We start from the raw sequence: 15841 nt of genomic DNA, 5'->3' as shown, positions 1-15841 counted from the left end.
GGTGGTCACTCAAGTTCCTTTTTATCATAGTTTACCTATCAGCAGTCAGGCAGTAGCAGCATCCCGTTCCCCTCCCCCTGTCTGACCAGAGAAGGGTGATTTGCACATACCCATAACTCAAACAACCAGCCCTGCTACCAGACCTGTGTTCAAACACTACTTGAAATAATTTCAACTACTTGAAATGGTTTTGATTGAGCTATTCTGTTGCAATGAAATCAATAGAATACTCACAAAACTGCAAACCCTGCCCATCTGGCACACGAGGGAGGCTAAAATATAATCTACAAGTATTTGAAAGATGCAAAGTAGTATTTGAACCCAGGTCTGCCTGCTACAGTCAGCCAGAGAGAGAGAGAGACATGTTTGGGAAATGGGTGTTAAAAATTCCTGAAGTTCCCATCGTCTCGCCATCATTAAAGAAGGGAGGGGAAACGGACGATAGTGCTTGTTGGTGATGGATTCCAGGGTCATATTCATTATTGACAGGGGAAACATAACAATATTAAGGCTGACACTGTAATCAAACTGAGGAACAGACAGATATAGAGGAGGAAAAAGTTTGTTTTTGTTTTCCAAGTTCAGGAAGTCCTTCTCCGTTTCTGTCCGTTTTTCCATTTTGTGTTTAGCGAACACGATCCAGTACAGGGCAGCGAAGGACATACTCAGCGTCATTGTCTGAAGGGTGGTGTTCAGTAGGCACAAAACTGAGTGAAACATGCCAGTCTGTTTGAAAGTGTTCCCATAATAGCACCTTACAGGGAATTTTGGGGGTGTAGTCCAACATGTAGCCATTACACCAAGAGGCTCGGACCCCGGTTGAGGTCACTAGTTGTTGTACTAAGGTCACTACAATACTGTGATTTGATCAAATATTATCCCATAGGCCTATCACAAATAACACATAGATGTGTATGTACAGTTGTGGCCAAAAGTATTGAGAATGACACAAATATTAATTTTAACAAAGTCTGCTGCCTCAGTTTGTATGATGGCAATTTGCATATACTCCAGAATGTTATGAAGAGTGATCAGATGAATTGCAATTAATTGCAAAGTCCCCCTTTGCCATGCAAATGAACTGAATCCCCCCAAAAACATTTCCAATGCATTTCAGCCCTGCCACAAATCAAAATCAAATGTATTTATATAGCCCTTCGTACATCAGCTGATATCTCAAAGTGCTGTACAGAAACGCAGCCTAAAACCCCAAACAGCAAGCAATGCAGGTGTAGAAGCACGGTGGCTAGGAAAAACTCCCTAGAAAGGCCAAAACCTAGGAAGAAACCTAGAGAGGAACCAGGCTATGAGGGGTGGCCAGTCCTCTTCTGGCTTTGCCGGGTGGAGATTATAACAGAACATGGCCAAGATGTTCAAATGTTCATAAATGACCAGCATGGTCAAATAATAATAATCACAGGCAGAACAGTTGAAACTGGAGCAGCAGCACGGCCAGGTGGACTGGGGACAGCAAGGAGTCATCATGCCAGGTAGTCCTGAGGCATGGTCCTAGGGCTCAGGTCGAATTAGAGCGAATTAGAGAGAGCATACTTACCGTAATTTCCGGACTATAAGCCGCTACTTTTTTCCCACGCTTTGAACCTCGCGGTTTATACAATGACGCGGCTAATTTATGGATTTTTCCCGCTTTCACAAGATTCATGCCGCCAAAAAACTGAGCACCGTCACATGTGACGTAAATCGAGCTCGCTCAAACTTCCCATCATTCTGATTACGGTAGTCATTTTGTCACCCTCATCATGGCAAAGACATGGAGAAATGCATATGATGCAGCTTTCAAGTTGAAGGCGATCGATCTGGCTGTTGGAAAAGGATATAGAGCTGCTGACAGCGTGGAGCATTGTCAAAGAATCCACTATCATCAACGGGTTTCGAAAGGCTGGACTGCTGCGTGTTGAAGAGGGCAGCGATCCAACATCGGATGAAGCAATTCTGAGGCTATTCAACTCCGACACCGAAGGAGATGACTTCAGTGGTTTCAGTGCACAGGAGGAGGAAGATAGTGACCAATGCCTTTCTTGGTAGGCTACTGTTTACTGCTATTTTTTTACATTTTTGTTACAAGCCGTGTTTCGTTAAAGCCTATTTATTTTTGTTACAAGCCGTGTTTAGTTTAAAAGCCTAGTTATTTTTGTTACAAGCCGTGTTTCGTTTAAAGGCTGTGTAAAGTTCATTTGTTTCAATGTACTGGTAGTCATCTGCGGCTTATAGACGTGCGGCTTATTTATGTACAAAATACTTAAAAAATATATATATATTCAGGTGCGCTTAATAGTCCAGAAATTACGCTAAATTCACACAGGACACCGGATAAGACAGGAGAAGTACTCCAGATATAACAAACTGACCCTAGCCCCCCGACACATAAACTACTGCAGCATAAATACTGGCGGTTGAGACAGGAGGGGTCAGGAGACACTGTGGCCCCATCCAATGATACCCCCTGCACAGGGCCAAACAGGAAGGATATAACCCCATCCACTTTGCCAAAGCACAGCCCCCACACCACTAGAGGGATATCTTCAACCACCAACTTACCATCCTTAGACAAGGCAGAGTATAGCCCACAAAGATCACCGCCATGGTACAACCCCAAGGGGGGGCGCCAACCCAGACAGGAAGATCACATCAGTGACTCAACCCACTCAAGTGACGCACCCCTCCTAGGGACGGCATGAAAGAGCACCAGTAAGCCAGTTACTCAGCCCCTGTAATAGGGTTAGAGGCAGAGAATCCCAGTGGAAAGAGGGGAACTGGCCAGGCAGAGACAGCAAGGGTGGTTCGTTGCTCCAGAGCCTTTCCGTTCACCTTTACACTCCTGGGCCAGACTACACTCAATCATATGACCCACTGAAGAGATGAGCCTTCAGTAAAGACTTAAGACTTAAAGGTTGAGACCGAGTTTGTGTCTCTCACATGGGTAGGCAGACCATTCCATAAAAATGGAGCTCTATAGGAGAAAGCCCTGCCTCCAGGTGTTTGCTTAGAAATTCTATGGACAATTAGGAGGCCTGCATCTTGTGACCCTAGTGTACGTGTAGGTATGTAGGGCAGGACCAAATGAGAGAGATAGGAGCAAGCCCATGTAATGCTTTGTAGGTTAGCAGTAAAACCTTGAAATCAGCCCTTGCCTTGACAGGAAGCTAGTGTCGGGAGGCTAGCACGGGAGTAACATGAGGACCAGCTGACATCATGTACAATGCCCTAAATATTTCACCTAACCTTACACCTGAGTAACTGTCACCGAAGTTACTTTCTGGCCACTTGTGTGCAATTTATATATAACACTTTTAGGCTGAGTGCATCAAGTTTCAAAGAGTGTTTGCATGACAATAGCCTTCTGTTGCACCAGCCTGACCTAGTGATCTGTAGCTATGTGCTGACATCATGGATGACATGGCCTCGGCCAGGCTTTATTCTGGGCCTATGGGAGACGATTTTGGCCTTGCGGTAGCAGCGTGGGTTCAGGCTCCGAAATAGAACCAAACCATTCCCAGTGACCAATGACCAGTGGTCAAGCTTTGAGGGCACAGCTGGGAATATCACATAAGCTTAATGGGTAAAAAGAGATTGGGAGCGGCTTTTGGTTCTCTTGTCACTTTGTCTGACCGTCTGGTTTCCTCAGGCTTTTGTAAGATGTCATACTGCTTTATTAAGGTCTGTTCATCTGACCTTTGCCCTTCACTTGACTTTCAATGACCCTAGGCTTCTGACAACTGTCGAGAGCAGTTGCAAAATTGGCAAATAGTTGTTGCTCTTGATTGTGTTTCTCTACTGCTGCTGGAATAGTTAGTGTCTGAATCTGCCTTGTGATTTGGGTCACACTTTATTTGGATAGTCTGTAGAGCAATTCAGGTTCTGTTATCTGTTGATAAGCAACTGCTTACTAAGGTTAGGGTCATGTTTAGAATTAGGGTTTATTTATTTATAAATATATTTTTAAATGTAACCTTTTATTTAACTAGGCACTAAAGAACAAATTGTTATTTACAATGACGCCCAAAACCGGCCAAACCCGGACGACGCTGGGCCAACTGTGCGCCGCCCTATGGATAGCTAAGGTTAGGGTAAGTAGATAGTTGAAGTCTGTAGAGCATCTACAGATGGACTATCCAAATAAAGTGTTACCGTGATTTGTCCCCAAAGACTGGTCACACGCACACACCTACCCACCCATCCGCTGGAGATTACACTGTCTAGATATTATTGCTTAGCATCAAAGTTGAAGTCATGTCTAGCCAGGTCATCCCTGACCCTTAATAACCTCTTAGCCCCTGCAATAGACCAGACACTTCAGGAGATTTATCCCTCAGATTGCCCTAATGTGGAGGCCGGGGCTGAAGCACAGATGGGAACAGACTGTAGAAAGAGAATAGTAATAAATGAGGAATGCCCTCCATGTGTTTCAACAAAATAGTGTTGAGCGATTAGTGCTTTTTTTGGTCTGTTTGGTTTCAGTTTGATTATTGAAAAAATTATTGTTTCGATTATACATTTTTTTTTACACTAAATGCACATATTGGGGGCAAACGACCTGCCCTCCAGGACACCTACAGCACCCGACGTGACGGCACAGGAAGATCAAAAATATCATCAAGGACAACAACCACCCAAGCCACTTTCTGTTCACCTCGCTACATAACCCTACACCTTAGAGGCTGCTACCCCATATACATAGACTTGAAATCACTGGCCACTTTAATAATGGAACACTAGTCACTTTAATAATGTTTGTATATTTTTGCTTTACTCATCTCATATGTATAAAATGTTTTCTATTCTACTGTATTTAGTCTATGCCACTCTGACATTGCTCATCCTAATATTTATATATTCCTCAATTCCATTCTTTCACTTTTAGGTTGTGTGTATTGTTGTGAATTGTTAGATATTACTGCACTGTTGTAGCTAGAAACACAAACATTTCACAATAACATCTGCTAAACATGTGTATGTGACAAATACAATTTGATTTGATGCATTATGTGGGTTGAATGCTGTAACAACACAGAATAAAACCACTTATAAAAGTCCCATGATGTTATTGACTGCCCATTACATTATTACTTATTAACAATAATTTATTCACATTACTTTCATAAAATATTTCAGTTGTGTATATATTACATTTGTTTTATTTGATGACTTAATTTTAATTCCAAGTCATGTCATCTCTATAAAGCTGTTGCCTATGCTGGGGTTTGCTATTTATTACTGAAATATAGCTAATCAAGCCAAACATGCAGCCTTTGCTATCACAGCTAGTGCAGATTTCAGGGAATTAGGTAATGCAACAGGAAGTAGATTCCACTTGATCCTTTTTGATTTCTGCATTTTGTGACATCTGAAAAATATTGTGGATACGTTTAAAGATTCTAATCAGTGTTTCTAATCAGTGTTTACATTATATTTATCCCATTTTCAGTTGTAACAATTAGACTAGACTGTTCTTTTGCAAATGAGTGAAGTCTGGTCCAAAAGGTGATTAGAGAAGTCATGTCTCTACATAGCGAGAGATTTGGCCTTTTATATTTAGTATGTGTCTCAAATGACACCCTATTCTCTATATAGTGCAGTACTTTTTTTTTACAAAATTCTTGTGGGCCCTGGTCCAAAGTAGTGCACTATAAAGGGATTAGGATGCCATTTGGGACGCACACGTATAGTACCAGCCCAGTCAGTGCTTCCTGAAGGCAAGCGGCACATAAGTGCTGTCCCAAATGGCACCGTATTCCCAACATAGTGCACTACTTTTGATAAGAGTCCTATGGGCCCTGGTCAAAAGTGGTGCACTATATAGGGAACAGGGTGCCATTTGGGTCATAACCATAGGCTCCGCAGGCTTTGACCAAACGCGTGCAGACAGAAACAGGAGATTTTATGTGTTGTCTTTTTCCCGTAATAGGTTAATGCTATTTTATGTTTTGGTGAGGTATCAGAGCTTCCTGTGCTTTCTTGCTAGAACATCCAGTTGTCTGGAACTGGTTAGACTGTCCTTAAATAACATGTCACCACAAGTTCATTTTTAAGTTTATTCTGTCATCAATTGGCAGTGGCAAAATGTTGTGTGTATGGGCCAACGTGGCTCTATTTCTAAGTGGGTGAATGAGCTATCTCCTGCTCTGACAAAACTTGTGTGTGCATGTTCTCCTGCTGACCAGTGTGTGTGTGTTCTTTTGTGTCTTCCAGCTAATTGTGAGTCTGAAGAGGGAGATCCAGTGCCTGAAGGAAGAGCTCTCTATGGTGACCGGGGAGAAAAGAGAGGACCAGCTAACTCAAGAGGAGATTCATAAGTACGCTCCATTCATATTTGCCTAGAGTCAATTATATGTCATTCAAATCCACTGAATGAAAGCCTCATAGACTAAAATCATAGGCTGCCTCCCAAATTGCACTGTATTACCTTTATAGGACCCATAGGGCTCTGGTCAAAAGAAATGCACTATATAGGCAGGGCTCTCCCACTCTGTTCCCCAGTTGTAGCTAACCTGTTTCAGCTGATCAACCAGCTATTTATTAGAATCAGGTGCGCTAGATTAGACTTGGAGTGAAAACTTACAGGACTGTAGCTCCCTAGGAACAGGGTTGGAGAGCCCTGAAATAGGGAAAAGGGTGCTATTTTCGATGCGTCCATGATGTTTAGGGGTGTTCATAGCATGTGTCTTCAACTCAGAAAACTATAGCAGGAATTAAATCGAATCCGGCCTAGCAAAGTACACAGTTTCTTAGTTTACACATTTAGAGTATCATGGAAGAAGAAAAAGTGCTCAATGTTGCAAAATACATTTACAAAGTTCCGGAGAATGCAGCAGCAGGCATTCGGCCAGTGCCGCATTGGTTGTGTGTCTGTAATGATCTGAGCAGCAGTTAGACCTCACTGAGGCAGTCATCTCAGGACAGTGAGATCAGGAACAGTGCTGTGCTGGCCTCTGTCCTGCTTCCAGGATGTTTACACCACGCACCAGACAAAGAGATTTTTATTTTACACAGCTATTTATTCTAGCGAGTTTTAGCCGCACAGTATATGATGATTTTGACTGTTATTCGGGACTGTGCCAATGTAGCTAGTAGTTGCCAAGATGTTAAAGCCACATTATCTTCTGCTTACTTTGAACTTCAGGGGTTCCCCCAAAGGACTGTTCTTGGCAATCTGGGCCGGGTTTAATAAAATATATTTATGGGGAAATTGTTTAAGTTAAGGAAACGTTTAAAGTGACCCTAGCGCTCTCAACAGACGGAAGACCTGGGACATGCGCAGATTAGATTTTTTATGCTTTGGAATGTAAAATGAAAATGAGTTTCTTAATGGTTGAGTCCAGGTATTTTCAGTGTGCTCCAGTCCGCTTTTTTCCATTTGGTGCCTAATGAACTCGACCGTGGACGGGCCCAGTGTTCAGACCCCAAGGGTTTCACCTAAACTCCTGGCAACACTTCCCTCCTGTTCTGATCTCTTTACCTCTCCCAGCTTCCTCGATCCAATGTTTTTACAATTTCCCCTCTCTCCTCGGCTGATTATCCCTGGTTTCCCCTATCTGTGGTCAAACTCACGCAGGGGGAAACGTAATGATGTCTGCTGTGACCGCACCAACCGACGGCCACCTTTTTATTTACTTGTTTCTTCACTTGTTTATGCATTAAATTGATCCGCCCAAGTCAAATCATCCTCCAAGCAAACTTTCCCTGGCTTTTTTGTTGTAACATTTCCAGATCTACGAGCATACAGTTGAAGTCGTAAGTTTACATATACTTTAGCCAAATATATTTAAACTCAGTTTTTCACAATTCCTGACATTTAATCCGAGTACAAATCCCTGTCTTAGGTCAGTTAGGATCACCACTTTATTTTAAGAATGTGAAATGTCAGAATAATAGTAGAGAGAATTATTTATTTCAGCTTTCATCACAGTGGGTCAGAAGTTTACATACACCCAATTAATATTTGGTAGCATTGCCTTGAAATTATTTAACTTGGGTCAAACATTTCGGATGGCCTTCCACAAGCTTCTCACAATAAGTTGGGTGAATTGTGTCCCATTCCTCCTGACAGAGTTGGTGTAACTGAGTCAGGTTTGTAGGTCTCCTTACTCGCACACGCTTTTTCAGTTCTGCCCACACATTTTCTATAGGGTTGAGGTCAGGGCTTTGTGTATGCCACTCCAATACCTTGACTTTGTTGTCCTTAAGCCATTTCGCCACAACTTTGGAAGTTTGCTTGGTGTCATTGTCCTTTTGGAGACCCATTTACGACCAAGCTTTAACTGACTGATGTCTTGAGATGTTGCTTCAATATATCCACATAATTTCCCTCCTCATGAAGCCATATATTTTGTGAAGTGCACTAGTCCCTCCTGCTGCAAAGCACCCCCACAACATGATGCTGCCACCCCCGTGCTTCACGGTTGGGATAGTGGTCTTTGGGTTGCAAGCCCAAGTTTAACAAGAAATTTGTGTAGTGGTTGAAAAATTTGTTTTTATGACTCCAACCTAAGTGTATGTAAACTTCCCGACTTCAACTGTTGATTGGTCATACTGTATGGTTGCTGGTGGGACACCTTTCGGTTTCTCAATACATAAGCACATGTACTACATCATGCAGTACTAAGTTAGACCAAGGATGATCTTTTGCTCCCTTCAATATTAGCATTTGCATTGAGGAACATTCTGAAAATCCAGTTTGAGCTTAGCACTTAAAATATATATGATGACTTGCAGGACCTTCAAATAAGAGCACCTGGTTTGTTTTAGGTCCGCACACCTATGAACTTTGCAGGTTTTTGCAAAAGCAATGTTTTAGCGGAAATGGAACTGTGTATTGTCTTGAGTACATTGGATCTTTGCCCCGCGTCTTTTCCTGTGGCCAGTTCCAATGCTTGACGAACCAATGTTTGGACTATCATCTAGCGATGGTTTATCCCAGTGGAACTGTTGCACACATTTAAGTAAATAGTTGTCTTTGACTCTACCCAATCTTTAAACATAGCTGTTGAGCTCAAACATAGATTTTAACCCTTTGATTTGCTCAAGTTTTAAAAGAAACTAATGGAGAACTTGGAGAAAGGTTGCGAAATGCTTTAGTGCTGTGAGCTTTGGTCGTATTGTGGTAGTATTGTGTGTGTTTGCGTCAACATGTATTCTTTGTGCACACGTGCGTGTTCTTTATACTGTTCTTCCATGTTTTTTTTTTTTTTTTCTCCCAGGATGGAGGAGCTGGTCAAGATCTTTCTGGAAGACCCTGATTGTGAGGTCACACTGGCATTGGGACCTGACATGAGAAAAATCCATTACTGTTTCTCTCTGCTAAAGGTACTTTTAACTCGCTCTCTCTCTCACACACAATTTCTCTCTGCTCAGCATTTCTCATCACCCACTTCTTTTAGTCTTAAACTCTCTTTTGATATGTTTGTATTACCTCATTACATTTGTTCTCTCCTCCCCCGCCCCCGCCCCCACGCAACCACTATCATCATATATCTCACAGTGTATACCCATCATTATCATTCCCACAGGGGTGTTCCCTCAGGTCTACAGTCGTGCCCAAAAGTTTTGAGAATAACACAAATATTAATTTCCACAAAGTTTGCTGCTTCAGTGTCGTTAGATATTTTTGTCAGATGTTACTATGAAATACGGAAGTATAATTACAAGCATTTCATTTGTGTCAAAGGCTTTTATTGACAATTACATAAAGTTGATGCAAAGAGTCAATATTTGTAGTGTTGACCCTTCTTTTTCAAGAGCTCTGCAATCCGCCCTGGTCTGCTGTCAATTAACTTCTGGGCCACATCCTGACTGATGGCAGCCCATTCTTGCATAATCAATGTATGCAGACTTGCCAACATGCACACATTTTGCGTACCAACTATGCAATTCTCTGTCCATGTACCCAGGTAGGAGATCCGAGTTAAAAGTCCACAGTTATGAATAGTGCTTGATTTTTTAAATATTTTTTTAACATTTTAATAAAAAATAAATCCACTGAGTAAATCTAATATCCCGATTCTCGAGCTGCAACACACAGACATGTTTGGAGTTTGTGTCAACGGACATGGAGATTAATACATCATTATTCGACGTAGCGACCTCGTCTGCCACTTGTTTGTTATGATGCTGAGTTTGCCGACTGTCAGCTGTACATAAACACATGTTCCAAAACCCTTTTTTGGCTCTGTGTGTTGTGGAAAGGTAAACACTAATTGTTTCAAGCTAGCGTTAGCGAACGTAAGATAGACATTCAGTGGGCTCTAAAGTGCCAGCAGTTCACTCGCATTTGCTAGTGAAAGAAATTAAATGCAAATCCGAAAAACAACTGGTCGCATTTTTGCGAGTTTGATATACATTTCATTCTGCGTCCCATTAGTTGTATTTTCCACATAACATTACGAGGATCACGCAACCTGTAAATGTAATTATGATCCACGTCACAAAAAGCATTATAAAAGTATAATAAAAAATAAATATTAACATCTTGGCATTAAATGGAGTCGGAGATTTGAAGACTGCATGATGAATGAATGAGTGTCCGGTATTAGCAATAGAGGCCATGCTTCTAACATACTTTTGCACTAGATTTGAGATTTTCTTAATTTCTAAATTCTGAAATAATGTGCTGCAAAGAAATACAATAAGCACCTTTACATAGGCTGAAACACGGGACTCTTCTGGCGAACAGCGTTCAGATTCCCTTTGTGGTAGCCTACTTTAGCGTTGTGTAGACAGTTTGCGGTCTGTGTCGATGCGATCATTTGTTTTTGTTATGTTTTCAAAATGATTTTGCTTTTAGCGTTGATTAGGAACCGTGTCTAAAAAGCCAATACTTGCGAGCTGGCCCTAGTGACTGGCCCTGTTTGAGAGGTGACAAGCGTTCCTCTACTATAGAGACTGAACTTGGGGGCCAAGGCAAACTGGATCTGAAGACCTTCGATGCAGATGTCAGAAACATATTTTCTTCTGCAGTAGACTACATGTTGCTGAAATTTCCATTTGGAGATGTGCTCCTCCAGCATGCAGTGGTTGCTGACATTGCCAACAGGCAGACTGACAAGTTCTCATGTTTTTCATGGCACGCTTTCCCTGCATTATTCCTGAGGGAGCGTCTGTTGATCTGGTGGAAGATGAGTTTAGACTCTATCAGGCAACAACCTTTGAGTCTGGTCAACATGCACATGGATCAGGCCTGGAGAGAAATCGGCACAATGAAAAGGTGGGGCAGCCTGTTCTACTCCCACCTAGGGCTGTGATGCTGGGGATATTGGTCATATTCCACAGCAATGCAGACTGTGAATGAATATTCAGTCTCGTTTCCAAGAACAAAACCAAGTACAGAGCCTCCCCTCAAGAAGGTTTCAATGATTACCAGAGGAACTGTTTGCCACAGAGAAGTCTACCATGATGCCCTGCTGCGTTAGGCTAAATCTGCTAGCTATCAGGCAAATCTGTCTAGGAAATGATTTCCTGAACAGTTGAAGGTCTCTAGAAGATTTGTTCTCACCCACTGTTTCCTATCATGACTTTTTTTTATTATGGATGACATGTTTATTTGATACTGATACTCTGCTTCAAACATTTGTTCTTATCATATCAGAGTTTTTTTTTTAAATAGCGTGGATAAGATGTTTGTACATTTTATTTCTAAACAAATAACATGTTATTATTTTTTTAATAAAATAAAATAACCTTTTGTGTGTTCTTTCTAATTAGATCTTGTTAGTGACTTTTACCATATGTGTAAATAGAATGCTGTCAAGAAAGAAAGTATTCCAACCTCAATTCGGCATGTGCTATGCGAATCTCCAATTTGCTGCGTGCGTCTGGTATTCTAAAAAGTTGGACAGGGTTGGCAGGTCTGAATATGGCCATTATTGTGGGAAGCTGCTATAGACAACCAAATGCTAACAGTCAGTATCTGGATAATATGTGTGAAATTCTTGATAATGTATGTGATATCAACAGAGAGGTATATTTTCTGGTTGATTTCAATATTGACTGTCTTTCATAAAGCTGCCCACTCACGAAAAAGCTTCAAACTGTAACTAATGTCTGCAACCTGGTTCAGGTCAACCTACCAGGGTAGTTACACACAGCACAGGAATGAAATCATCAACATATATTGATCACATCTTTACTAATGCTGCAGAAATTTGCTTTAAAGCAGTATCCAAATCCATCAGATGTAGCCATATCTAGGAAAACCAAAGTCCCAAGGCTGAGCCTAATATAGTGTATAAGAGGTCATACAATACGTTTTGTAGTGATTCTAATGTTGATAATGTAAAGAATATTTGCTGGTCTGTGATAGGGCTGTTATGGTGACCGTATCACCACCTCATCGGCAGTCACGAGTCAGGACGGCAGTAAAATGTACAGTTTAGTCATGGTAAATAGGCTTCTCCAAGCTGTGATGCTGCTGATGGTCATTAGTAGCCTACCAAACTTGCTTATTACCTGTTACTCAGCACTCTATTTTCCCTCTAATCACTCTGACAAATAACTTCTTAAAATTAAGCTCATTATTAATACACTTTACAATGGGTGTAGAGGCGAAATGGCATACTTGTGAGTTTCAAGCTTTGGTAAGGTGATTTTCACCATAACAATGCACCTTCATAATAAAAGCATTACATGCATAATCACACTTTTGGTCACTTTTGAGAATGGTGTTTTCCTGCTAATAGAACATTCATGCTTATAGCCTACTGCTGTGTGCGCATTGCTGTGCTTATAATGCTAGTGGTTGTATTTACTTCACTAGGGTAGGGGGCAGCATTCGGAATTTTGGATGAAAAGCGTGACCAAATTAAACTGTCTGCTACTCAGGCCCAGAAGATAGGATATGCATATAATTAGTAGATTTGGATAGAAAACACTCTAAAATTTCCAGAACTGTTAAAATAATATCTGTGAATTTAACAACTGATATGGCAGGCGAAAGCCCGAGGAAAATCCAACCAGGAAGTACTATTATTTTGAAAGGCTGTTTTTCCATTGAAAGCCTATCCACCATACAAAACTTAGGACCCAGTTCACGGTCTCTATGGCTTCCTCTACATGTGGCCAGTCTTTAGGCATTGTTTCAGGCTTTTACTCTGAAAAATGAGGGAGATACAGCACTTTCAATCAGTAGCCAGTGGACATTTCCATTCATCAGCCATGAGCCTGATCGGGAATGCACCTTTCTTGTTTCTCCTTTCCTATTGACGAAGCTTTTGTTCGGTTGAAATATTATTTATTATTTATGACAAAAACAACCGAAGGATTGATTTTAAACATCGTTTGGCATGTTTCTACTAACTTTTATTGTACTTCTTTTGACTTTTCATCTGGACTTAGTGCACGCGCCTTAACCTCTCTGGGATATGTGGGACGGCACCTGGCCAAAAGCCAGAGTAAATGCAGAGCGCCAAATTCAAATAAATTACTATAAAAAATTAACTTTCATGAAATCACACATGCAAGATAGCAAATTGAAGCTACACTTGTGTAACGGCGTTCGTCTGTTGAAAGAGGAGCGGACCAAAATGCAGCGTGGTGGTTACTCATGTTCTTTAATGAAAAAATTGAACGATACATGAAATAACTAAATATACAAAAACAACAAACGGAACGTGAAAACCTATGCAGCCTATCTTGTGACAACAAACACAGAGACAGGAACAATCACCCACAAACACACAGTGAAACCCGGGCTACCTAAATATGGTTCCCAATCAGAGACAACGATAATCACCTGACTCTGATTGAGAACCGCCTCAGACAGCCAATGACTTTCCTAGACAACCCTACTCAGCCACAATCCCAATACCTACTAAAAACCCCAATACAAAAACACACCACAAAATAAACCCATGTCACACCCTGGCCTGACCAAATAAATAAATAAAACACAAAATACTAAGACCAAGGCGTGACAACTTGTTGTGAATCCAGCCAACATGTGAGATTTCAAAAAGGCTTTTCGGCGAAAGCAAACAATGCTATTATCTGAGGATAGCACCGCCGTAAACAAAGTGAGAAAAGCATATTTCAACCCTGCAGGCGCGACGTAAATAACATATGAAATCTAAGAAATAAAAATATAATTCATGCCTTACCTTTGACAAGCTTCTTTTGTTGGCACTCCAATATGTCCCATAAACATCACAAGTGGTCCTTTTGTTAGATTAATTCCGTCGATATATATCCAAAATGTCAATTTATTTGGCACATTTGATCAAGAAAAAAAATGGTTCCAACATGTGACTAGAAAGTATTTCAAGAGTTACCTGTAAACTTTACCAAAACATTTCAAACTACTTTTGTAATACAACTTTAGGTATTTTTTTAATGTAAATATTCGATAAAATTGAAGACGGGATGATTTGTGTTCAATACAGGAGGAAAACAAACTGTAGCATGCTTTCTGGTCGCGCGCCTCTATCTATAACAGCACACTTCAAGTTACCCTCGTTCAAGATGGCCGTACTTCTTCATTACACAAAGGAAAAACCTCAACCAATTTCTAAAGACCGGTGACATCCAGTGGAAGCGGTAGGAACTGCAAGAAGGTCCCTTAGAAATCTGGATTCCCAATGAAATCTCATTGAAAGGAGAGTGCCCTGGAAAAAAAGTTATGTTATACCTTGCGAAAGTATTCGGCCCCCTTGAACTTTGCGACCTTTTGCCACATTTCAGGCTTCAAACATAAAGATATAAAACTCTATTTTTTTGTGAAGAATCAACAACAAGTGGGACACAATCATGAAGCGGAACGACATTTATTGGATATTTCAAACTTTTTTAACAAATCAAAAACTGAAAAATTGGGCGTGCAAAATTATTCAGCCCCCTTAAGTTAATACTTTGTAGCGCCACCTTTTGCTGCGATTACAGCTGTAAGTCGCTTGTGGTATGTCTCTATCAGTTTTGCACATCGAGAGACTGAAATTTCCGAAAGAGGTATGGGGGTCAGGGTGGGTTGAGTATGTACTGCTAGAGAGTGCGGGTTGAATGTACATTTGTCATTGGATTGTGGATTGTGTTGCAGTTTATTGAACTGTGTAATGTGGTTGTGTTGATGTTGGGTGGTGTGCAATTCGTTTTTAGAGGGGGGTTAATTTTGTGTTTTTGTTATTTGTGTCCCCTTCTACAGGTAATGATACGAGAGAGGTTGTCTATTGGAGACGAGGGAGGTGACCACCCCGACCAAAAAGACAGCCCCCAGCTCCAGCCTGCAGACCTGACCAAGCTGAGGGAAATGTTGACTCAGCGCGATAACGAGATCAGTATCCTTCCTATGCTGCAACCTTACAAGTATTACTCAAGTTCATCTCTGTCATCTGTTTGTGACTACGAATTGGAGAATGTTCTGGCAAACGTATTTTCTATTTCTGTTGAAGTCATTATTGTTGAGCCAATCAAAAAACAATTAAGCTCAAGGAAAGGCCACTTTCTACCCGACCACCAAAAGGGTCCACCTGATTGTGGATACCCAGTTCCTACTTTTCATGTGCTTACTCTTTGCTGCTAAGTTTATTTAGTTATTTGGCATTTATTTAGCCTTTATTTAACCAGGTACAGTGCCTTTAGAAAGTTTTCATACCCTTTTATTCTACATTTTGTTGTGTTACAGCCTGAATTCAAAATGGATTAAGTAGATTGTTTTGTCACTCATCTACACAAACTGAAATCATGTGTTTAGAAATGATTACACATTTATTGAACATTAATACAGAAATATCTAATTTGCATAAGTATTCACACCTCTAAATCAATAAATGTTAGAATCACCTTTGGCAGTGGGTAAGTCTCTAAGAGCTTTGCACACCTGGATTGTACAATATCTGCA

The 15841-nt window shown here is 41.0% G+C and overlaps 1 protein-coding gene across 2 annotated transcripts in view; it reads left to right on the top strand.

Annotated features, from left to right (window-relative positions):
• kif6 (kinesin family member 6) overlaps positions 1 to 15841 on the top strand; it is a 203262-nt gene that overhangs the window by 72980 nt on the left and 114441 nt on the right. For both annotated transcript variants that reach the window (XM_020489411.2, XM_020489410.2), the window contains exons 10-12: positions 6211 to 6314; positions 9219 to 9324; positions 15146 to 15278. In XM_020489411.2, the coding sequence (XP_020345000.1) occupies positions 6211 to 6314; positions 9219 to 9324; positions 15146 to 15278 (343 nt within the window). The remainder of the gene's footprint in view (positions 1 to 6210; positions 6315 to 9218; positions 9325 to 15145; positions 15279 to 15841) is intronic.

The sequence above is a fragment of the Oncorhynchus kisutch genome, linkage group LG8, assembly GCF_002021735.2.
Source record: "Oncorhynchus kisutch isolate 150728-3 linkage group LG8, Okis_V2, whole genome shotgun sequence".
NCBI classification, from domain to species: Eukaryota; Metazoa; Chordata; class Actinopteri; order Salmoniformes; family Salmonidae; genus Oncorhynchus; species Oncorhynchus kisutch.
This window is presented reverse-complemented; position numbering and strand designations above follow the sequence as displayed.